Source organism: Mauremys reevesii, linkage group 4 (genome assembly GCF_016161935.1).
Source record: "Mauremys reevesii isolate NIE-2019 linkage group 4, ASM1616193v1, whole genome shotgun sequence".
NCBI lineage: Eukaryota > Metazoa > Chordata > Testudines > Geoemydidae > Mauremys > Mauremys reevesii.
Genome location: NC_052626.1, coordinates 138535440 through 138560193, shown reverse-complemented (window position 1 = coordinate 138560193; position 24754 = coordinate 138535440). Strand labels below are relative to the sequence as shown.

General features: G+C 51.3%; 1 protein-coding gene across 2 annotated transcripts in view; it reads right to left on the bottom strand.

The window, feature by feature from the left end:
- The window catches only part of TAFA3 (TAFA chemokine like family member 3), a 69181-nt gene that overhangs the window by 5384 nt on the left and 39043 nt on the right, over window positions 1–24754 (bottom strand). For both annotated transcript variants that reach the window (XM_039533182.1, XM_039533183.1), the window contains exons 4-5: window positions 5273–5422; window positions 1062–1186 (exon numbers count right to left, since the gene is read on the bottom strand). In XM_039533182.1, the coding sequence (XP_039389116.1) occupies window positions 1062–1186; window positions 5273–5422 (275 nt within the window). The remainder of the gene's footprint in view (window positions 1–1061; window positions 1187–5272; window positions 5423–24754) is intronic.

Sequence of the window (24754 nt, the reverse complement as noted above, 5' to 3'; positions counted from 1 at the left end):
GAATGTGCAATTTGTGGAGGAAAATAATAATAATAAATAAATCCCTGCCTCACTTTTTTGGAAGGATAATTTTGCAGCAGGGGGTACAGGGTGAGCAAAGCTAAAGCATAAAGAATAATTATACTCAACAGTATGAACAATGATTACAAAATTATGCAACTGATTAACCATGACATACATGTAATTACTAATGAGTTTGATAAAATTTTAATTATACCTTGTTCTCCGGGGCATTCAGCAAGCCATGAAAATAATAATCATGTAGCTCTCTGTCACAGATGATTGCTCCAGCCGGGGGAGCACTGCCATCCAAGAAAGCCCTTGCCTGAATCACACTGCTTTGGCAGAAGGCAGGCGATGAGGAATCTGCTGCTCCAGAGAACAGCTTGGGGAATCTAGCACCTCACTGCAATACCAGGCCAGCCTGCACTGCAAACCAGTCCTTTGTTAGCCAAGGACTAGTCTAGGAGCTGCTCTGATATCTTCCCCAGGAAAATCCCTCCACAGCTTCTACCTGGTGGCATCAGGGAACCACCTAACAAAACCCACCAAAGGAGATAAACTCAGAACAAAACCCAGGGCACTAACATGACATTCGCCACCGTTACGTTGTTCACTCTGCTTGTGTGTCACAGCCCTGGCCCCACCCTGTGTCCGGCAGGTCTATTTAGATGGTAAGCTCTCCACACCAGGAACTGTCTGCTACGCTGTGTTGGTGTGTGGCACAGGGGCCCATTCTTGGTTGGTGCTCAGGAATCACCATAATCAGCATGAAAGACAAAGAGATGTAAAAACTCTGGGCAACGTCTCTCTTCCTGCACCTGAACGCCGTGGAGGGACATTCATGGGCTGTGAGAAGAAGGGACTAAGCGCACTGACATGAGGGAAGGGTGGAAGCTCCTCACACCAACGCAGTCAAAGCACTTCGGTTCTGCTCCGTAAATCCTGCAAGCTCCTCCTGTCCTGAGCCCCTGCCCAGCTCTGCCAATGCCCCATGCTCCAGATGGCTCACTCCATTTTCTACGGCAAACGTCTGGCTCCAGACAGCACTGCACACATACCTTGGTCGTCTTGACTTTGTTGCCGGTACTGCAGCTCCATCCTGACAAGTCTGGCAGCACCTTACACTCCTCCCCTTCTAGACATGGCTCCATCTGACACCACCACTTCTGGAGGACTATGGAGGCTGAAAGGAGAGAGGGCCAGTGAGGAACACAGCAGATATGGGCAGTGTGCCTACAGCTGGGCTGGATGAGGGGAGAGATGGAGACAGGGTGGGGAGTTAATATTTACTATTAGAGACGGCCAGCATTTCATCAGCAAGAAGCTAGTTTATGGAGCAGATAACAGCTTTTTGCACATGATGGAAAGTTTTCAAATTGTTCGTCAACACTGAATCAAAAATTTGGGGATCTGTTTAATTCCTCCTCCCACTCTCTGCCCCCACCTTCTCCAGTGATTAAAAAAAGGGAGAGAAGGGAGAAAAATCAAACCAAAAAAGGAAAGCTGATTCTACTACTTTCAATTCAAGTCCAACTGAAACACATTTTTTTCATTTTGCTTTGATGAAAAATCAAAAATTTCTGTGAAAATTAAAAAAAAACATTTTTGGTCATTTTTGCACCATTTTCTGGAATCCCTGTTTATTTATATTCCATCTAAATCAAACCACTTTGTGAAATTGGATCGATTTCACCAGACTTTTGTTTAGAAATGGAAAAAAGTTCCAACAATGTTGGAATGTCCCGTTTCGACATTTTCTGAACAAAACATTTCTACTTTTTATTTTGAATTTTTTAAATGTTGTATTATACATTATAATGTTTGCATAATTATATATTATATTGTATGATATAATATATCATTATACAAACACTATGTATATAAATATAAAATACTATCATGGGTCATGGCTGCCCCGCAGCACATCTTACTGGCCAAACGTGGCATTGCCAGCACTTTCTGCCTCGATTTCCTTCCCCGAGGTGGGTCTCTTGGCTCTCCATACACACCTCTGTGCTGGAGATGTGGCTTAATCCTGCCAAGTTGCCAAGTCACAAACAAATGTAACCCCTTCTGGGGCAGCAAATGTCCAAACTAAAAAGTCCCAACAAACAAAAAGATTCTTCTGCCCTTCAACCCTCCCTCTGGGCCCTGTTCCCAGCTCCTTTCTGGATCTGGGATAGAGCACTCGCCCCCAGGCTGGTTCTCCTTATGGTTCCACGCCAGACTGATCTCTCTCAGTCCTTTTTCAAGGCCCACCTGTCCATTAAGCTAGGCTCACACCCTCAGCTGGGACACAATGAATTAACGATGGCACAGCTGTGGCTTACAGAGGCCAGTCACCTTGTGACAAATATATTATAATGCAACGCAAAACATTTTGAGAGTCTAAATTGAGATGAAACATGTAGAATGAAGCGAAATGGACACAAAGTTTGGAATTTACCCTTGTGGGGAATTTGGGGGTTTTCATTCCCATCAGAACGAAGCCTGATTTTGGAATCTTGAAATGTTTCCCGAAATGGCACGTTCCCCCTCTGCACAGCTCTAGTGCCATGCACTCCCAGTTAAAGTGCCAGGGCGTGAGACTCCGTTGTCACCATGTGCTGGGGTGCCCTGGCAGCCGCAAGCACAGCTGGGTGAGCGTCGTGTGGCCGTTTCTCTCCTGAGGTGGCAGTTCAGGGCTGTGCCACAGAGCCCCTCCCGAGGCCACCATGAGCGCAGGGACAAGCAACTGAACAGAGACAGGGCCCCCATGTGCATTTGACTCGCCCAGGAATCATTAGGCACAGAGCAGCCATCGTCAACTGTCCCAGCCCACAGCAAGCCGGCACCACCCAAGGACAGAAGGCATGCAAAAGCCCGTCACCATAGTAACCTAAAGTTCAGCAACAGTGTGGTCTAAATTGAGGAATATTCATAATTTGAACCCCTCAGAGGCCAGAGAGGAGGCGCCCAATGAAACGGTGCCAGAATCACATTCACAGGGAGGTCATTAGGAATCAAGGATTCGACAGGGAACACCGGGCTGGCGCAAGGCATATGGAGAGGCGTTTCACCGTGCTGAGCCGCTGCTAGGTCTTTTCCAGTTTGCTTCTGAAGATGAAAGGCTTGTTAACGGTGGCAAACACAGAGCAATCCTAGCCCTCCTTGCAAATCTAACGGTGTCCTGCCCCGCTGCTCTTCCACCAAGACCCCTCAGCATCTTTTATCTCCACCGCAGGCCCCTTTTATGTGCACTCTGTCCCCGGCCGCCTGGCTGTTCCTGGTCACTGACCACTCTACCTGCACCACATTTTAATGCCGAGCAGAAGATGACTCGCTTCCTTTCTAATCTGCTTATCTTTCTTCTGGTGCAGTGTGGGGTTCCCAGCACCAGGGTGTGTGGGGGGGGAGAGGGGTGTCCCTCACATTCTGTCCTTCTATTCTTGCCCCCGGGGGAAGCTGTGTCAAAGTGAGAGCTGGGAGAGAAAAGCACTTGGGAGGCCTAGAGGCAGGCCCTGGAGAACTGTGCAAAGTTGCATGATCTGCTGTGGTGTCAGCTGCTGACAGCAGAGTGGGATGGGAGGGGCTGGCAGTGGACTGGATGAGTAACACTCAGAAGGCTGTGAGAGTTTAGGTACCTGAGGCCACCTTGCAGGTGAGCCGAGCGGGGACTGGCGTCCAATGACGTGAGAGCAAACAGGCCAGCTCCGAGTGCAAACGGAGCCAGAGCCCTGGCCAAGAATATCCATGGTGGTTAGTGGTGTTGGGTGTCTAGAGGGCCTGACCTGTGAAATCAGGCCCCTTTATAGAGTCTCAGTTTGGGCTCCCAAAATGGGCTCCTAAATCACTCGTCACTTTGGAGAATCTTGGTCCCACTTCCCTAGGCTAGTTCTGAAATGGCTTCACTCAGAGCTCTGCTTTGCCCAGCGAGCTCAGTGTCTCAATACAGGGGCTGTTCCTAATTGGCCCTGTCTGGCTGGAAACTGCTGCGAGGCACAGTGCCAGCAGGCCCCCTCGTGAGGATCCAGCCTGGTGTATGGCTTTAAAAACAGTCATGAACACAGAACAGTATCTGGAAACAACTTTCGAACACGTCCATCCCTGTCGTGCGGGCAGGGCTGTCACAGTCAGTGTGACACAGGCACAGACAGGTCCTTGGTGCTCTCATCAGGCTGGGCAAACATGAAACAGCTCCAAAGCAGAGATGGGGAGGCAGGGTTAGGTTCTATTTCCGGCCCGACCACGGAGACCTCGGGCAAAGAATTCCTCTGCCCCCTCAGCTCCCCATTCTAAGAGAGGGAGATGATGACACTCACCTCCTCCCAGCTGGAGGCATCGTGAATGAAAGTGAAAGCGCCTGGGACAGATGGCACTAGACCAGTGCCAACTAGTTCTGTCTAGACTGCTGCACTTTGGGGAGGTTCGGGGTTATTTTAAATGTATTTTTAGGCAATTAAATTAAGGGGGAGGGATAGCTCAGTGGTTTGAGCATTGGCCTCCTAAACCCAAGGTTATGAGTTCAATCCTTAAGAGGGCCACTTAGGGATCTAGGGCAAAAATTGGTCCTGCTAGTGAAGGCAGGGGGCTGGACTCAATGACCTTTCAAGATCCCTTCCAGTTCAAGGAGATTGGTATATCTCCAATAATTTTTTTTTTTTTAATCTCAGGAGTACCTAGAGTGTATGTACAGAGGGGTGCCCTGCTCAGTGTTTGTAGAAGTTCTAATGAAATAACTCAGGGATAACTACATTTTCCTGCTCATGTGGCAAGAGACTGGCACACCCCGGGGCACGAAAGCCGTCTCTGACACTTCTGCTTATCAGGCACTTGGCAGAGACTGATCGCGGTGGGAGAACTTGCCAGTTCAGCACGTTTGGATTGGGAATATTTTTTTTTAAAACATTCAGTGTTACAGATGTATGAAAAAATCCCCACTGCTGGCAAAGCGCGGGAGAATAACCCCATCCTCAGAGGCTGGAGGGCAGGGGCGGCTCCAGGCCCCAGCACGCCAAGCGCGTGCTTGGGGTGGCAAGCCGTGGGGGGCGCTCTGCTAGCGCCGTGAGAGCGGCAGGCAGGCTGCCTTCGGCAGCTTGCCTGCGGAGGGTCCACTGGTCCCATGGCTTTGGCGGACCTCCGCAGGCAAGCCGCCGAAAACAGCCTGCCTGCCGTGCTTGGGGCGGCAAAATGCCTAGAGCCGCCCCTGCTGGAGGGGACGTTTCCTCCTCATCTTTCCCAGCAAAACCAGAAAGCGATTACTCATCTGTGAAAGGCGCCGTGTACTCACCATCCACACAGGAGGGAGCCGCACGAGTCGTCCCCGCCACCTGCCCCGGGAAGCAGGAGCATTTCACCGTCTGGGAGCGCTCTTCGATCTTGTTCTTATTGCAGCATCTGTGGGCGGCGATGACTTCGCACGTGCCCGGCTCTATGTGCACTGTGGGAAGGCAAACAACCACACCTGACCCGGAGCTGCGTGGCCAGAGCCCAGTCCCAGACTCCAGCTCAGCAGTTACCCTGAGCAGGCGCCAGTGGAGCAATGAGAAAGGCCTCTCCACTAGAAACAGACTGAGAAGCCCTATGAGCTGCACCAACACCAGACAGACCACACAGGAGCCAGGCTTGGGGGATCCTTCCTAATGGGCATCATCACAGACCCTCCGCCATCTTGCCCTCAGTCCACTGCGTAACGGGCAACGTTCCTGCTCATCGCAGCGCGCATGGCATGGAGACATGCAAGGAGCTGGCACGAGCTCCAGATGTCTCAGCCAGAGGAGGAGACCCCGTTAGCTCAGCGGGGCAGCCTGGCACTCTGTAAGTCAGGTTCTTACGCCCCATCCATCAGGGCGGTGACTGAGTGCTGACGGCTTGGGATGGTCAGCTAGAACTGCAAGACCCGGTACGTTCTGCCACCATGTTCTCTCCCTCACCAGGGTTTGTGCTCTGGCTCCAGTAAGATGCTGGGGACACTGGCGCACACAGAGCCAATCCAGCCGCTGGCTCTCAGACCGCACCAGTGCATTAAGTCCACAACATTGTCCCAACAGCAGTGAGCAGGTGCAGTGGGAAGCTCAGGGAAAGACAGGACGTAGGGTACCCTGCCGTCGCTAGCTAGCCCACTCCAGCGGCTGCTCAGTAAGAGCCAGCAACACGAAGGCCAATGGGAGTCTCAGCATCTCCCCACTCCATGGCTGCTGCAAGTGATTAATGCAATGTTTCCAAGGCAGGGTGCCTGCTGGAAGACTGGCCATCTAGCCAGGTGCTGCTGCTGAAGGAGTCCAAACCAGGCCTCAAGGCTGCTAAGCCCCTCCGGGTGGCTGTGTCCAGTGGCTCCCTGGCCCATCTCTAAGTAGGAAGAGCACTGGCTCTGGCTTAGTCTCATCATACTGCTCGAGTTCTATTTACTCCTAATCACCCGCCCTGCTGAGCAGAATGAATAGCCTCTCCCCATGGCAGAGGGAAGGGCTTTACTGAAATCAGCTAGTTGGTTAGTTAATTGGAACTGAAAATGAGATGCAAACTTGATATGAGACCACAGAGAGAGGAGGCTGCCTCTCAGTGCCTGTGGCTTCAGTCAAAACACCATCAGCTCCAACCCCGAACATTACAACCAAAGGAATGCTCTTTCCTGGCACCGTATCAGTGTGCAATCTGACATGAGTTCCAGCCACAGGTGTGTCTTAACTTCACAGCAATGCTGCAATTTCTTCCTGTTCAGCAGAAAGGGAGACTGTTGTTCTGCTGCTCTTTGCTCCCCATTAAAATATTAAGGAAGAAGGAAAATGAATGCACTGGCTTATCACCTCTGGGATCCCAGCTTAGAATCTAGTTAGCATCATAAATCAATGCATTTCACTGGGTAATGGCCCACACACAAATTAGCCAAATAGGTCTGGATAGACTTTGATCCCATGACCTGAAAGTGAGTGATCCCTGAAGGTCTTGTTTAATGAGTACTGAAAGAAGTGACTGCAGCACCACACGCTGTGACGACATCCCAATGTGTTACCAGGAATACACTGTCTTTGATCAATGCAGTGATCTGGAGTCAGGCTGTAATGGGGTTAAGGCTGTTATGCTTTTCCTATGCACCAGCACCATTACGCAACACTTTATACAGAGGGATAGCTCAGTGGTTTGAGCATTGGCCTGCTAAAGCCAGGGTTGTGAGTTCAATCCTTGAGGGGGCCACTGAGGAATCTAGGGCAAAATCAGTACTTGATTCTCCTAGTGAAGGCAGGGGGCTGGAGTTGATGACCTTTCAGCGTCCCTGCCAGCTCTATGAGATAGGTGTATATATTATTATTATGCCTAGCTAGACCCCCAAACCTTGCTCACACAATGCAGTTCCTGTTCCGCATGAACAAGGACTGCTTGGCCCTGCAAGTGGCAAACAGACACAGTAAAGGAGAAAATCTTAAACTGATGGGCTCTAAATTCTGGGGGAGACCAAGCACCTTTCGATCCAGGGCTCTTTCTAATGACAGCCCAGCAATCCCGAGAGGAAAGCTGGTCTGCTCTGCACTGTCTTCTGTACCCAGCTGATTTAATAACTGGGTGAAAAAAACAGTCTTGTTTTTAAGGCAAATTATTTATTTTGAAACATGAGAGACATTTAATGGATGAAACATCTTCTGCTGTCTCTGCCACAGGGCCCCCTACACTGCAACATCTTCAAAAGCAGCTGTGGGATTTAGGAGCCTAAGCCCCACTTTCGGAAGGGATTTTAACACTTAGGAGCCTGCACGCCACGGCCTTTCAATGACACGTGGACTAGTACGTGCCTCAGACATTTCTGAAAACAGGACTCGGGCTCCCAAATCACTAAGGTGCTTTTCAACCTTTTACCTAGAGTCTCATTTTTTTGCTGCCATTAATAATAAAAAAACAGATAAAAGCCCATTTAAGTTTACCTGGATTTTCACCTTGCAAATGTCCAGGCTCCCATGGTTGAGCAGCCAGCCAGCCAGATCTCTGATGCAAAGGCTCTGTCACCTCTACTGAGGGCACACCCTGCTCACTCTGCTCTCTCTACAGCAGCAACCACCTTCACAGAGGTGCTGAGACCCTTCCGCTGTGACACTGCGAGCAAGTCACCAACACATGTCTCAGCCAGTGAGCTTCCCTCAAAACCCTGCGACAGCCCCGGGGCCACCACCACCGCCACAACAACTGCAAACAGAGTGCAAGGTAAACTGCACAATGTGGGAAATCCATGTTAGCTGGATCCTCTCTAGCGAGTGGCTATGCACTAAAGGCCCAGGGGGCCTGCTCCTGTCAGTACTGGGCTTTGCTCCAGAGGCCCCTGGCTCAGTCCTCTTTGCAGTTCAGCGTCCACATTCGGACACTGTCCCTTCACTCTCTTCTACGTTGTGCCCCCAGTGAATTGGGGCAAGTCTAAGACTGGCTGCTGGTCATAAATTAATCTCTTACATCTACTGATCGGCCTGTGCACTTCTTTCACCTCCTGGTGCTAGAAGCTGATGAACACTGGTGTAAAGAAATAAACCAACGTGCCCAAAGACAGAAGCGTGTGTCTTAGCCATCACAACACTCCCGGCTCAGCACTGTGCCCGCCAGGCAATGCTGTCACTGGAGAGGTCATCAGGAAGATATATGAGTGAGAGCCATTTGATTTCAAAGGAGACACAGAAACTGAGAGGATTATGAATACTGACCCCTGTGCTCACCACTAAATCACCTGCAAGATCTCAAGCTTCAAAACGGATCTAGGATGTACAGAGTGGTAATTTACAGCTCCCAGAAGTATTGCTGTATGAAGCCTGTAAACACAGTAATGGCAAGTTAAGTGCAAAAATACTCTGGGTTTCCCAAGCCAGGATCTATGGGCTGTCCAGTGCTCTGCACACTGCTATCGCTGACAAAGATGCTCAGCTCCACTTCCCTTCCTAGCTCTTACAGGACATTCATTATGGAGTGGGGCATTATGGAGAAGTCCTGCAGCATTTAACAGAGAATACCAACCTTGCTGAAGGTAATCGGGCTGTAGACACTCAGAAAATGGCTCCCACTCACTATTAACCCCCACAGACTGGGTGAGTGAGTTCTGAGGAATTCTATTGCTTTTATTTCTATTTGATTCTATAAGAGTTCTCCCTAAAGATGGACAGAGAGGCTGAGGAACTGGTCTGAAACTTTGCTCCAATTTGAATCCAAGTCAGAATTCTTTTTAAGAGCTAAAAAAGATGGTGTTTTTATATGGAACAGCCATTTCCAGGAAGTCTCGAGAGACCCCAAACAAGCACAGTCTCACTGGGGGTTGGGCTAAGCACAGACACTGGAGGGTGCACATCTAAAGGGAACCCTCTTTAGTGGCCAGTCCATCATAGCAACAGCAGGAGGATGGAACTGAGTTCATACTGAACACACTGTGGCTTGGTGGGTGGGAGGTTACCGTGAAATCCCTGGTTCCAATCCCTCTCTGAAGGATTTGGTGCCAGAGGAGGCCAGGAGTAAGGCCCATGCTGCTCTGTGGGTGGCCTTTGCATTTCTCTTGTTGACACAGATTTTGTCGCTCTCTGTGCTGAAGTTCCCTTTACTGATGGGTTATAAAGGGTTCTACATGACTGTTACCAGTGATGGGCATGTAACAGACATGAGCACGGGTGTTCTATGCGCCAATAAGCACAGAAGGAGGAGATACAGACGGTTATAAGCCATGATTGAAAGCAACCTAGCGACGAAGCGCTAGAGCACGGATACGCTATTGATTAACACATCTCTGACTCACACATTAGCCCTTTATGAGCTCTCCATACACAGAACCTCAATACGAAGCATGACCCATGTTTCATTAGCACTAAGACAAAAGTGCAGGATTCTTCTTTGCATTGACATCATGTCAGGGACCTTGGCGCCGCTGAGCCGTGCCAGCGGGAGCCCTGCAGACTGAAGACCCTGCTAACCCATCCCAACAGGCTTGTGTTTCTCACACACAGCCCCTGGCCACCCTCACTCAGCCCTAACCTGGAAGGATTCCTCTGCGGGGTGAGGGGCGCTTAGTCTGAGCCGTAGAGGCCCAGGCTGTCCGGGGTCTCTCTGCCAAGGGGGACAGAATTTCATGGTGAGGAGGAAGTGGACCAAGAGCAAACCCCATTCCCAGCCATCCCACTGTACCAGCCTTTGCTCACAGCTGACTCAGCTGGATGTGCAGCAGTGCCCTGGACTTACTGGTTCAGCGCTGCAATAGTTATACCCGAGGCAGAGCAGGAGTACAGCCAGCGCTGCAGCCAGGGAGATGCAGCGCTGTATGTGCCTTGCAAGTGTGGACGGTGAGTAAGTTGCAGCGCTGTAAACCCACCACCAGCGCTGCAACTCTCCAGTGTAGCCAAGCCCTAGCTGTCTTCCATTTCCAGGCTGATAAATACCCACTAGCAAGGTCCAGCTTTCCCCGGTTCAGCCCAGACTCCTGCGCAACCATTGTCTCATTCCTATGGGTGCTGGGGGGCGGGAGGTGGTAAGTGACTGGGCACTCACTGGAGGACAAACTAAACCTCTGTTTCTCCCCAAATTCAAGCCACCCTGAGGTGATAATAGCTCGCATTCCTTAAGTGCAGCATTAGGTCCGGCCAAGTCACCATCCTGCGCTGTTTCTGGGCTAAGCATTTGCAGCACACCTCACAGCCAGGGTAAGAATTTGCCTTCTTTCCTACCAACATGAATTTTGCTGCAGACAGGAGTTAGATAAAGGTAGAAGTTCAGCTCAAGTTCAAGTCTCTGAATGCAAGTTTCTCACCCAGCATTTATTTCCAGGCTTTCCACTTCATTCACACTGTGATTTTTTTTTGTCCTGGCACAAGCCCCTCACGGGCCTCTGAGCTGTGTTATCAAACAAGTCATTGGCTTTTCAGGCACATTCAAGTGAAGTTGACTGAGAAGCAGTAACACCCGGTGCCTCCCCCTGGGTGGCATTTCCATGATTCTGAAGGGGAATTTACTCTGCTTTACAACAATGCTTTCAACTCCCTGCTGGGAAATAACATCAAAACAGAACCTACTGGGTTACAACAGTGAAACCTCTCTGGTTATGCTGTTGCTACATTTGGGTCCCTGATTTTAAACTCAGTGTGGCCTTGTTCTGAATTGTTCATTTACACCCCGGATTACAGGCCTGTGAATTACAATCTCGAGGGGTGGGTTGAGTGACTGGGGCCAGAGTTCATTCTCATTGCATTTGCATTGTCTCAAAACCAACACCATCATAAAGCCAACACAAAGGTGTCCATCGTCACAGTCAGGCAATGAGTCCCCCGAGCAGAACCGGCCCAGAGAGTTCAGACAGCTAGAACTTCAACATGAGCGACCAGACAACGCTTTGGTGAAGTACTCGGGCGCCCGGGTGCAGGGTGAAATGGAATCTTACTACTGATGTGATGCAAAGGAGCATAACACAGCTAGTAAAGACAGGCAGAACACCTGGGCACGCAACGCCGCACCCCAGGCAGTAGAGCGCATTGTGTTCTAACATTTTGGTGTACCTGGGACGTACTGTTATGGTCCCTTGAGAGAAGTCACAGCTGCTGGTTGCCTTTCACTGCATTCGGACAGCTGCTTTGGTGGTTTGTGCAATTCACCTGGCTCATGTCTCATGGACCCCTGTTGTGCCATGGCCCTCTGTGTTCTGGGAAGTGTACAGTCAGTTGGGGAAAGAGCGCAACATGGACAGAAGCTGCTTCCAGGCACCCTAATTCTCACAATGCTGCAGGGATTATTGCAGGGACTAGCAAATTCATTCTCAGTGCACACTGTACAAGCCCACAAAGTGCCTCCTCAACACAGCACAAGTGCCGCAGACCCTTGCAAGAACACTGCAGCTAGTGCCCAGGTGTGACATTCACACAGGTCACTGCCGTGGGGCACGCAGTACACACACAACTCCGTGTGAGCTCCCTTGGGCTGCCCCCTCCCACGCCCTGCCAGAGATGCACATCCTGCATTAGAGTCCAACTCTGGTGAAATTCATCCCTGGGCAACAGGCCAGAACGTGGCCTGTGCACCACTGACGTCCCACCTGAGTCCTGTCCTGAGGCCACCTGTGATGGTGACACATGGGGCTTGTGCAGCACAGGGGTGAACTCCACCCTCTATCAAGAAAAGCAGCAATACCATTAGGGTCGATAAGTGAGTTAGGGGCAGAGTCTTATCCCCCTTGGCTACAGGGCTGCCATCGCTCCCATGCACAGGGATTTCCGGCAGACCCTGCAAGCTGTGTCTTTAATCAAACATTCTCCTATTCCCCGCTCTGAGCTGGTTTTATTACAGCACTGGTAAGTAGCGTCCCTGCCACTCCGGAGGGAGCAGCCACCGCGTTTAATAGCCAATTTACCAGCCCTGACACCGCACTCTTCCTTCTTCCCCAGCTTGTAGATTGGCAAATAATTACCACGACAGGAAGGCATCAAATATTTATATCCCCTTAACCCAGGAATTTGTCTGGGCTGAGCTGCCGCTGATCTGAGCAAACAGCGCATTAGAGCTGGGTGCCTCACCAGAGGCATCGCCACGTCACTGGGTAATTTCTTCCCATACAAGATGTTGCGGCTGTCTCTATTAATCAATTACTCCTAAGCTCTGCAAGCTCAGAGCGGCTGGTATTTGATGCACGTTTTATGCTAACACCTATCTGGCAGCAAGAGGCAAGGGAGCTGAGAGGCTCTGGGGCCAGTCTAGCTAACCAGGGAGCTATTCGTCCTCTTCCACCACCACCCCAAATCTGGGCACCTGCCCAGCATTTAAAAAGAGGTAACAGGCTTCTAGGGGTTGAACCACGCCCAATTGCCAATGATGTCAATGGGATAAGGATCAGGAGCACAAGGTGGCATTCACCCTGTGCAGAGGGCTTGTACAAAGGCTATGCACTGCTAGGCCTGGTCTACGCTAGGGAAGTTGGTTGGTATAACTACGTCACTCAGGGGTGTGAGAAATCCACCCCCTAGAGGGATGCAGTTACACTAACCTAACCCCCAGTGTAGACAATGCTAGGTCAATGGGAGAATTCTCCTGTCAGCCTTGCTGCTGCCTCTTGGGGAGGTGGAGTACACCTCCTGCCGGCGTAGGTAGTGTCTGCCCCAAAGCAGTGCAGCTAGCCGCCGTAGTGGGTTATGTGTAGATGTACTCGGCGCGAGTGAGCGAGCCCATGCTCTGTATGTATGGGGCCCCAGATTCCATACCTACGCTCTCCAGCCTCTTCCGGGAGCAGGAAGCGTGGTCTAGGGTGCAGGGAGGGAGGGAAGTGTTAGAAGCTCACTGCTCTACATTGGGAAGGAGGTTTAATGATTTCTCGGTCATGTATCAAGTGCATGGCAGAGCAGGAACCTGAACCCAGGAGTCCTGACTGTCAGTTCTCTGCTCTAACCACAAGATCAGGTTACACCCTCTTGTCTGAAGTTGGGAGCTCAGTTCGCCTCCCGCTCTCCAGCTCTTCTCAATGCAAAACATGCTGTCCACTATTTTCACACCTGGGTGTCTAAAATTACAGCGCCAGCATCACACATCTCAATGAAAGTGGCCTGGTTTTCAGAGGCATTAAGCACCTGCAGCTCTCGTTTAAGTCACCAGGAGCTGGGAGGGGTGGGGGGGAGAGCACCTCTGAAAGGTCAGGTCACATTTATTGAGATACCTCGCTATGAACGTAGGTGCCTCACTTGGGGTGCCCAGCTGTGAAAATACCGGCCGTGCTCCCTCCCACGGAGGTGGTAATAACAATGGGCAAGGCCACTTTCGGAACTAGGAGACAATAATGCAAACCTCTGAAAGTGGTAATAGTGCCTAGGACTTAAAAATACCCCACTGACTGAATCCAAGTCACCAGCCATTCCAGGGTTAAAATCTATATACCAGTATACCCACCATGGTCTGGCTTGCAGGCAGTACAGGTTTTGCAATTTCCATCAGTTCTATTTGGCTTTATTTATTGTTATTTCATGGTCATTTTCTGCTAATGAACCATCACTTCCATTCCTGCCCATAATAATTACACAATTACCTATCCTGGAAGTATTTTGTAATAACGTCTCTGGGTGGAAATTTTATTCTCCCTTTTCAATTCCATCATAATTCAGTTTTAATGAAGGTTTGAATCTTTTCTGAATGTGGAAATGACAGACTTTGGTGAAAGTGAAAAGAAAAGTAACTTATTGTGGAACAGATGTGTCTGTATTCTGCCACAGTTTTAATAGTTAATGGGATTGGCCACATAATCTGAGGAATAAGCAGTGATCCTCAGGCTTGGTTTATTGTGAACATTAAGGCAGATCCGTGCAGGCCCCTCCTGCAGTGGTGCCTCTGGACATTAAAGATACTGTTACAGGGAGCTGTTAAAAATGTACCTAGTTCTTTGCTCTCCTTTACAATGAAGTGCACTATGTGCAAGTCTCAGGGATAGAGGCTGTTACAGCTCCATCCCTTCCTTAAGAACAGCACTCGGCACCTGCCTAACACCTTCCAGCGGAAGACCCTCAAATGGCTTTCAATCCTGCAGGAATTTATTCAAGAGTAGGTATTCGTCACACTCCCTCCAAAGTCACAGTTTTATCTCCCTATCCATCTGTCCACTCACCATGCTGTCCAGCTGCCTGCCTGTCACTCACACAAAGCCGATGGAACAGACAAGAACTGACTGAAAGGGCAAGACCCATATTAGATGCATCAGTGTTCATGCAGTGGGGTTCTCCCAGATGTCTCCACTATCTTCTTCCTTTTGGGTAGGAAGCAAACATGCTTAGGGGGAACGCAAATGGTGTGTGTCATAGAAGTGGTGTTCTTGCCTGTCTATCACTAAGTAATTTCACTAGTCTGAATATTTTAAAAGGAGGAGGAAAGGCAAACAAAACCAAAATACCAGCACCCCCGCTTGCAGCCCAATGGCCTCGCACTGGCCCTGAGAACACGTTAATCTGGGCCCTGACTCAGGAAAGCATCCCTGTTGAAGTCAGTGGGACTTAAGCACATGTTAATGTGACCCTGAATCTGAGCTCTATGGAGCAGGCTGGACAACTCAGCACAGAGCAGAGCAAAAACTTGCCTCTACAGTGAAGTAGCTTAATGCAAATGAGAAGGCAGGGGCTGAAGGGAAGGGGGACACTGAACCCACCACTCCGCAGACGTGCAGCGCTGCTGCCTGCCAGGCAGCCCTGGGAATGTTCACAATGTGCAGAAGTGGGAGAGTTCAGGGCAATCACACAGAACCCACTGAAACACGTTCCCTCTCGCCTCTCGCTTGCAAACAGGCCTGTTAAGTGCTGCTCGTCTCCTTTGCTTCCTCCTTTTGCACTCAGCCAACACTCTGCAGTCCTTAGCGGGCGCCTTTGGCTTGCTTGGCCCGTTTGTTCAGCAGACTTGGCAAGCGGGCAGGCAAAGAGAGCGCAGAAGCTAACACTCAGCGCTCTGAGGCATGCAAAGCGCTGAGGGGACTTAGGTGTTCGACGAACCGCAGGCAGCTTCCCCTGCCCCAGCTCCACGCCTGCCGCAGCTCAGCAGTAAAACAACAGGAAGACAGCCAGGAAAGAAGGGACCGAGGACAGAGCTGGGCCCTTAGCGTTTAGCTGGCAAAGTGGACTGAGCGTGCCCAGAGAAAGGCTGGAAGCCTACGTGCAGCTAGAAGCAGAGAAGCTGAGACTACGAGTCTGTCTACACTTGGAGCTAGGGGAGCGATCCCAGCTCTCACAGATGTGCCCACGCCAGCGCTGCTCGAGCGACTGCACTGAACAGAGTAGTGTCTCCAATGCCACGGACAGCGGCAGTGTCTGGGCAGGCTTGTACTGCGGACAGCGACTGCTATGGCGACACTTCTGTTTTTAGCGTGCTAGCTCCATGAGAGCTGGCACGAGTCTGTCTGCACACGCTGGGAATCCCACCCCCCAGCGCCTCACGCAGACGTAGTCCCGGAGAGACCAGGGCAGGTGGGATTCGCAGCACTAGCTCGGTCTGCTGGCTCATCATGCTGAAAAGGCAACGCAATCGTCTTCTGGGCTTCTGCAGTGGGCTCCTTTCCCATAGGTCCCATTACCCAACTTCATGACATGTGCCGCCCAGCCACCCGGTGAAGAGCAAAGCAAGGCTCAGAAAGGTTAAAGGAAAGATGGATCAATCTGGGTGCTGGGCAGACAGACAAGTCTGTCTGTGGGCACCTAAAGAAGTGACCTGATTTTCAGAGGTGCTGAGCCCCCTCCGCTCCCATGGATCTCAGTGAGAGCTGAGTGCTCATCTGGCCTGAAATTCAGGTGATACATTTATCTGACTCACTGCGGATTTGGCTTTATCACCCTACTTGGCAAATGCTCCCCTAAGTGACTTGCCTGTGGTGGGGGCAGAGCCGGGAACCCAGGAGTCCTGAGAGCTTAATGGTGTTCTCTGCTCATGAGGCAACACTCCCACCCGCAAGTTTTCTTCCCCCTTCTACATCCAAAACCCCATACAGCCCCTGCACAACTCTGTAATACTCCACCCAGCAAAAGTACGTCCGGCTGGATCCTAGGACAATGACACATCACTATTCAGCCCTTTCCCTCTGCACTTACTGTGGGTCACACCCAAGATTTAATATCCTCTATCCCTCAGCATTCACACACACAAACATCCACTAAATAACACACCCACGCGCTCCCATGCTCACATACATGCCACACACACACACACAAACTCCCATGTGCTCACACACATGCACACACTTTGGGGAGTTTTTACACAGCCGACCTATAAAACTCCGGTAGCAGAGTATTCCTGGAAGGGTCCCCGTGCGGGTGGAAGGGCACAGACCCCAAACTCCCCTCCAGGCCCTTTGACTTCAGGGCTCTGTGTCTTTTCATTTTCAGTGTGTTGGAAGGTGCAGCAGAGAGAGCAAAGGGGGGCAGAACGGGGGAAATGGCTCCTTGGGGCCATTCAGCAAGACGCTCTGCCAAGCGCACTCATGCGCCAAAGCCTTTCGAATTTGCTCACCAAGGTGTGGCAGGGAGATAAAGAGACACTTGATTCCCAGAGTTACTGTCACTGGCTTATCCCAGCAACTGCAAAAATGAGCTAAGAGACTCTAAGGAGCCCGACCACCCCTCCCCCACTGCCCGAAACCAGTCCCATTAATTTCGACAGGGATGCCGTGTTACAGGCTTCGGCTGTTATTCCGTCATGGGTGGGTACAGCACCTGTAAGCGTGGCAGGTGTGCGCCTCTGACCTGCTGTCTCGAATATGGACACAGAGCACTGACAGTTAAACTCCCCTACCAAACCAACCCCCCCACTGCGCACACGGGTCTTCCCACGGGGGCAGGATGAGAGGATGAACCACAGGTGACACTTCTATGTCAGCGCGGCTCAGCGACTACGGCCAGGAGGCCGTACACAAACCTGCCTAGAACAGTATGAAATCACAGACTCCTAGAAATGCAGGGCTGGAAGGGACCTCGAGAGGTTGGCTAGTGCAGCCCCCTGCGCTGAGGCAGGACCGGGTGAACCTAGACCAGCCCCGACAGGTGTTTGTCCAACCTGTTCTTAAACACCCCCACTGACACGGATTCTACAGCCTCCCTTGGAAGCCTGGCCCACAGTTGAACTATCCTGATGATTGGGAAAAACTTCCCAATCTCCCTTGCTGCAGATTAAGCCCGTTACTCCTGGCCCTATCTCCAGTAGAAATGGTGAATACGTTTTCATCCTCTTTATAACAGCCCTTAGCATATCTGAAGACTGTTCTCAGGGTGTGTACACAGCATTCTGGAGTGAGCAGAGGATGCCTCTCAACCTGGGTCGATAGATGGGTTACCAAGGCTCATGCTAATGCTCTCAAAATAGCAGTACAGACAGTGCTATGAAGCCATGGTGGGCTCTGAAGCCCATCCTGACCACAGGCTTCAGAGCCTGAGCTCCAGCCGGAGCCACAACTTCCGTGTGCTGTCTGTACAGCTGTTTTTAGAGTGCTAGTGTGAGCACCACTACCCCCCGTCTATTGACGTGGGCTGGGAGGCTCCTTCCCACGGGTCCTTAAATGCTGTATAGCTATTCTCACTGGCTTCTCTCCAGACTAAACAGGCCCAGCTTTTTAACCTCTCCACCAGGTCAGGTTTCTTAAACCTTGGATCTTTTCCTTGCTGTCCTCTGGACTCTCTCCAATGTGTCCCCATCTTTCCGACAGTGTGACACTCAGAGCTGGACACAGTACTCCGGCTAGGGTTCCACCAGTGCCGAGCAGAACGGGACAGTTACCTCCTCTGTCTGACCTACACAGAACAGAGTAGAACTGAATCGAATGGAATAGGATCCGGACCTAAGACCCTCTCTGCAAAGCACTTGGGCTGGGGTTTTCCAAGGCTCTTAAGGGAGTTAGGTCCCCAAATCTCACTGAAATTCAAAAGGAGCAGTGCTAACTCTGGTACCAGTCCCATGCTCCAGTGCATGCTAGTGATTAGTCCCCACTGACTTCAGCTGAGGGAGCCTAGCCAAGCCGGTGATTGCTTTAGACAGCAGTGCTTGGAGAGACAGCAGGGTCCTACTCTGCCCCACTGACTCTACGTGTGCTAAGCCGCACTGAAGTGCCTTGCTGGGCGGGGCCTTTGGGGGGGGGGTGTCGCTCCCATTCTAATGTGCCTGTCACGCCTGTGCCCTCCCTCCCCCATCACCTGCGGGAGACCTCCCTGCGTTTTCGTTCCCGTTTGCTCTTCATCCCATGGACATTTTTTGCAGCTCTGCATCTCCGATTCCTTGTCTCTCTGCTCTCACGACAGCCAAACTTGCAGCACAGAGTTGGTGCAAGGGAAAAGGCAGATCCACTCCCGTGCCAGTGCCAACGGGGCTGCTCCGGCGGCTATGACACGCTACAGCTTGATGCATGCTGCTGCGTGGGACTGTCCCAGGTCCATAGCACACAGCAGCAATGAGGAGAGGAGAGGATGCAGCTTAAAGCCACGGGGGAGCAATGCAGGGACTAAGCGAGGAGACGAGCAAAGAGTCATCCTCAGCCATGAAGGGCTGGGAGAGAGCAGGTCCCGACGCCTCTCTGAACGCTGCTATCTGCAGCAGTCACCAGCTCGGTTATGCCTCCTGTGCAGTTATCTCTGCCGCCTGATCAGAACCGATCATTCCCCCCTTCCCGCCCCCGCAGGCTCTCTGGGATGAATCCCATGTGGGCTGCAGCTCTGAGCTCTGTGCACACGAGGTCAACAGCTGTGGGATGGGAGGCAAATTACCACAGAAATGCTGCTGGAGACATGACTTCAGCAGGACTATGCCTAGACTTCAACGTAGGCACAAGCCAGCCCAGGGGCTGCTCTGGGAACAGAATCCAGGCATCCAGATGTCTAATCCATTGCTCTAGTGCCCAACCCTCACTCAAAACGCGCTCTTATGTGTATGCCCTCTGCTGGGTGGTGACATCCGATATGCCCATGTCTTTATCACAGCCCCATTGTACCTACTATGGGGAGCTACAGCAGATTTATTAGAGGCCGGCCTTTTGGAGCCATGGTCATGAGTTGTATGGCAGAGGCACCTGACTGGGATCTGTGCATGTGCCGCTGAAGCCTCTCACAGACACTGCCTGTGTTCAGAAGCAAGAGATGAGCGCCTCATTTGGGGGATTGGTAAAAATCCAGCCTCTGGTCAGCTCACAGCTTTTTGTATGTTCCTAGATTCCAAGGCCATGGGGGGGACCCCCGAGATCTGATCCCCTGTAGACCACAGGCCAAGAAACTTCTCCACTGACATTCCAAGAGCACTTGTCTATGGCCAGTGTCTAGACATCAGCATGCAGTTGTGCATGGCCATCTGTCTATGGGGCCCCATGGGGCAAGGATAAAACCCAGCTCAGCCTAGAGAGGCTGTTGTTGGTGAGCCCGTGACTCCCGCCCCGCTCCCGGACAGTGCTACCAGCTGCCCCTAGCCATGCTGTTCTGCGGGCACCTGAGGCCTAACTGACAACACCTGCTTTTCAAACAAATCAGCCCCTCTTCTGACAGCAGGCAGGCGCCTTCGAGCCATAAGTCTCAGCAGAGCAACAGAGCAGCCCTGTTTCATCTGAATGGCACAAACTCTCCCTCTGAGCCAGTCAGCAGGCAAGTGCCTGATGGTAACGGACTCAGGCGCCTAGCTCTGTGTTTGTGCACCAGGACACAGCATGGCACACAGGACACGTGATCATTCCCCAGCATACAGTAACTTAGCTCCTCCTCTGCTGCCACATGGAGCCATGAGTCACACGCGGGCTTTGTGCTGCTCCAGAATTCAGGCCCTGAACAGCTAATCTGCACAAGAAAAGCAGGCGTTGCCGGGGAATCAGCATGGCATCCCCAGTGACAGCCCCGGAGGCTCTGCCCACAGCCACCACTCCTGCCTCCCGCGTGTGTGCGCCCCGTGGCATGAACACAGATGGCTGTACTTGGCTGGCTTTGAAAGCGCCGTGCGGGAGAGCAGTGATGGCAGCGAGTGTTTCCACTGGGGCTTGGCCTCCTGGCTTCAAGCTGGGAAAGGCTCTTGTTCCGTCAGTGATGGTGTGGCCTCTCTCCACCCGTTTCCCTGTCCTGGGGTAGAATGGAGTTGGAGATTTGCCTGTGTAGATCAGATCCTCTGGGCCGAGGCTACCCACCTCCAGCCGGGGCCCTGGGGCAGACACACGGCATTAGCTGCCCAGATGTAATTCCTCCTAATAAAGCTGCAGGCTACACTGAAAGTGCTGGGGAGCCTTTCCCTTTGCAGTCTCATAACACCAACCCGGGGGGGTGTAGCTGCAGCCGGACCAGTCCACTGGAGACATTAGGCAGCCCTGTGGCTTAGCTGCCTTTGTAACAGCTCATTACTGCTCCTCTCCAGACTCAGGCAGCCCCACTCCCAGCCTGCTGTCCGTGGGGAAATCACACGCAGCCTGCCTGGACTCCACAGCGCGGTATACAAACCTGCCCGCGCTGGCAGCAGGTCAGGGTCTGAACCATTGTGGGGTGGGGGTGGAAGGGAGGGTCTGAATGGTGATGGTGGGGTGTGGTCAGAGAATTGGGTGGAAATGAAAGAAAAACCTTTGTGTCTGCTGTCTCTGCCAGCACTCCCTCTTTCTGGGCACAAGAAAAGCAGGCGTTGCCAGGGAACCAACATGGCATCCCCAGCGACAGGCCTGTTGGCGCTAGCCCCAGAGGCTCTGCCCACAGCCACCACTCCTGGCTTTAGCAGGGCAGCAGAGACCCTTCTGTGAATCTGTTTAGGGGCCACCAATTATCCCAGATAACTCAACTGGACTCCCATATTTTTCAGGCAGTGGCTAACTCGGTGCTCGAGAGCCGTCTGTATCGCATGTTACCTGCTGTCAGAGCATGAGCAGGAAAGCTGCTGCCTGCTCTCTGTTCAGCTGTGGGCCGGCTCTGGGTCCTGCTGAGAGTCACTCAGCACTGAAACCAGGATGCGGCAATGGCGAATGCATGCACCATTAACGCCTGCTTTCCCTTCACCCACTGCAGTGGAGGGGCAGGGCTCAGCTCAGGTGGAGGGGGAAGGAAGAGCTTGCAGTTAAAGCACCGGACGGGCACTCAGGCATCTGCATTCAGTTTCTGGCATGGCTACAGCCTCCCTGTGCAACACCAGCCATGTCCCATTGATTTACTGCAGCTGAGGATCTGGCCCTTACTCCCTTCATCCTGCAGCTCTCTGGCTGTACAACAGGAACATTAATCCAGCCTGCTAGGGGCAGGGTCTGTCTCTCACTACGTTGTACAACACTTAGCACAGCAGAGCCCAGATCTCAGCTGGTGCCTTTGGGGGCTGCTGTGATAAGAAGGGAAAGAGAATTATCAGCCTCTGCTCTTGTGAACTGTGCCGCGGCCTCTTTAACGACTGCATGTCATTGGCAGGGCCTTGCCTTTCTACCCCCTCAGACAGATTTGCATTCCTGCTCGGCTTCAGCCTGACTGGAAATACCACAAACAAACAGCCTCCCCTTAGGCTTTGCCTTCCTCCCAGGACAGGCAAAAATAAGAGCTAACAAAGAGATGAGAAAACATGGGGGACTGGAACAGGTAACACTTTTTCAAACCTCCAAAAGCGTAAGTGATTCAAGTTCCCTTTCAGCAAGGGGCTGGGGGCGAGATCTGGAGCAGTTCTTATTTCATCTGGACCAGGTTTGCCTTATGCTAATCATGGCCAACATGGGCTGGGTATTGTAGGAGTACAAGCTCTGAACTGGCCAATTCCCAGCCTATGATTAGGAAGATATTTGGGGGGGTTTTACTCGATGCAAATGAATCATTTGGCATCGAATATTTTGATTCACAGGATTGGAACACGTGACTTTGCTGTTCCCGCATTCCGGGATTTCAGCTTAATGAACAGCAGCTCGTCAGGGCAGATGCTGGGCTGTGACGGACAGCTCTGGAGAGATTAAAGCGAGTTACGGGTTATCCAGGTGGAGGCAGCAGCTGCTTACACAGGGCTCCACTGATCAGCGCCACACTCGGTCTCCCTTTGATGTCGTTCAGCTGTGCAGAAAGAGACCTGAGTTGGGGAACGAGAGGGGTCAGAGCCACAGGGTTTTTCTGAGCTCGCCTGCAGGTGCTTCCTTTTTTGGCTGAGCTGTGGGAAACCTCCTATTGGTTCTGTCTGAAAATGCAAATCAGATCCTGCGTTTAACCCTGAAAGGTGGGAAACCCTCAGAGCACCCAGGACAATTTCCTGGCTGCTTTCGTGCCTTTCGTTCCAACCTGTTATGTCCCCCCCCGGAGCTCTTTCAAAAAACCGTATCTCCTAGAAGCATAAAGGCATTGTCAATGCACCCGGCTTCTGAATCCTGCATGTAAAAATAAAACAAAAAGCGGTGTCCTATTCTGATTGACCTTTAAGTGAGCAGCCGAACATGGTTTTCATGGCATCACCTGAAATGACACAAACTGTCTCGCCCCGGAGAGATGCAGCCTCTTCCCAGCTCAGCTGATGTACATAACGCTCCGTTTACAGGTGAGGAGTGTTGCCAAGTGCAGAGAAGCTGAGAACATGACTGCGATGCAATCCCAGACTATTTCCAGGCTGGCTTCCTCCTCCCGTGTGGCTGAAATGCGTCAGAGCCTGCCCACAACCAGCCCTGAAGAGCTGCTCTGCACCACCATGGAGCACACATGACTTGGGTCCAGTCTCCATACTGAGGGCCTCACTAGGAATCCAGAGCCCACATAAGGCTGCTCAGGTAAGCCCTTCATTGTCGGACTCTTCTTTGCGGACAGCGTGATCTAATGGCCAGGGCAGCGGAGTAAGCATCAGGAGACCTGGGTCCTGTTCCCAGCGTGGGGCTGAGACACCTTGGGCAAATCACTTCCCTTCTCTGTGCCCACATTCTCCCTTTGTCTGCCCTGTCCGGTGAGATGCAGAAATGCAGATAAAGAAAGAGGAATTTACCAACACTTGTACACTGGGGAGCTGGTGTTTCGAGGTGTTACCACAATGCAAAGGATAATAACGTTAAGGATCTCAGTATTACCAGCAGTAGCTTCATGCAGGACGTGTACCCACCTATGTTCTGTAATCTGCCCCAGCGAGGCTCAAACCCGAGAGGAAATTCTGCCTTGCACAGATTTGAAGACCAGTCCATTCATCCCATGCTACCAATGATATAAGCAGCCTCTATGCTGTGCCCTGTGCGATACACCCCGACTACTGATATTCACTAAATAATTAAAGTTTTAAACTCAGTCAGTACTGTCTTTTACACATAAATTATTAAATGGTTTTGGAGAGAACCAGACCTGTTTTTATTGCTCATTATCACTGCACCTCTGTTGGGTTTTTTACTGCACTGTCCTAGCAAGACAACAGAGCATACTGTGTTTCCTTTGCTAAAGTCACACACACAAAGGCAAACCCACAAAATGTGCATATACAGACTCTCTCAAAACAGAAAAACAAATGCACGGCCATACACGCAATGTTGCGAGGATTAATAAGTCTGCATTTATACAGAGAGAAATCTGCACAGAAATACTGAGTGCCTCCTACACACAGTGCTATTAAGGCTGAGAGTCTCAAAGCCACGAAGTGGGAGACAGTGTGGCCTAGTGGATAAAGCACTGTACTGGGGTTCAGGAGACTCGAATCCTAGTTCCCTCCCTCTGCCATTAACCTGCTGGGTGACCTTGGCGAAGTCCCTTCCCTCCCAGTGCCTCAGTTTCCCCATGTGTAAAATGATACCTTTCTTTGTAAAGTGCTTTGAGAGCCACTGATGCAAACTGTGACGTAAGCAGTAGGTGTTAGTATTACTATTGTTAATGATTAGGACAGACAATTCCCATTCATTTTAAATAGAAATTTGGCATCAAAATCCCATACACAGATTTGCAAATTTCCTCTTCAATGTCCAGTGGGGAATGATCCTGCACTGACAGGGAGATGGGTAAGATGACCTACTAGATCCTTCCCTTTGCTGTATGCCAGGCCTGACTCTCCATTGTCCTGCCCCTTGGATTGTCATTTGAACCTGTGCAACTGGGTGTGAAAAGCTACTAAATCAAAATGGAAGCACTTCACGCCTGTTGTGCACCTGGTGCCAATGACTGCGCAAGATGCAGGGCACTGGAGAACCTGGCTTTGTAGTTCATCCACACATAGCTATGCAAACACACACAGGCAGGGATTGCAACAGCGCCTGGCGTGGAAGGACTTGGCAGAGGTGCGCAAATTTCATCAGCAAAGAGAATTGTTTCTATTCCTCTTCTCCTAGGTCGCTAACATCATCAGGCAGGGCTCTGCATGCCAGCCTTTCCAAATGACATTCGGTCCTTTTGCTTCTGTCCTGTCT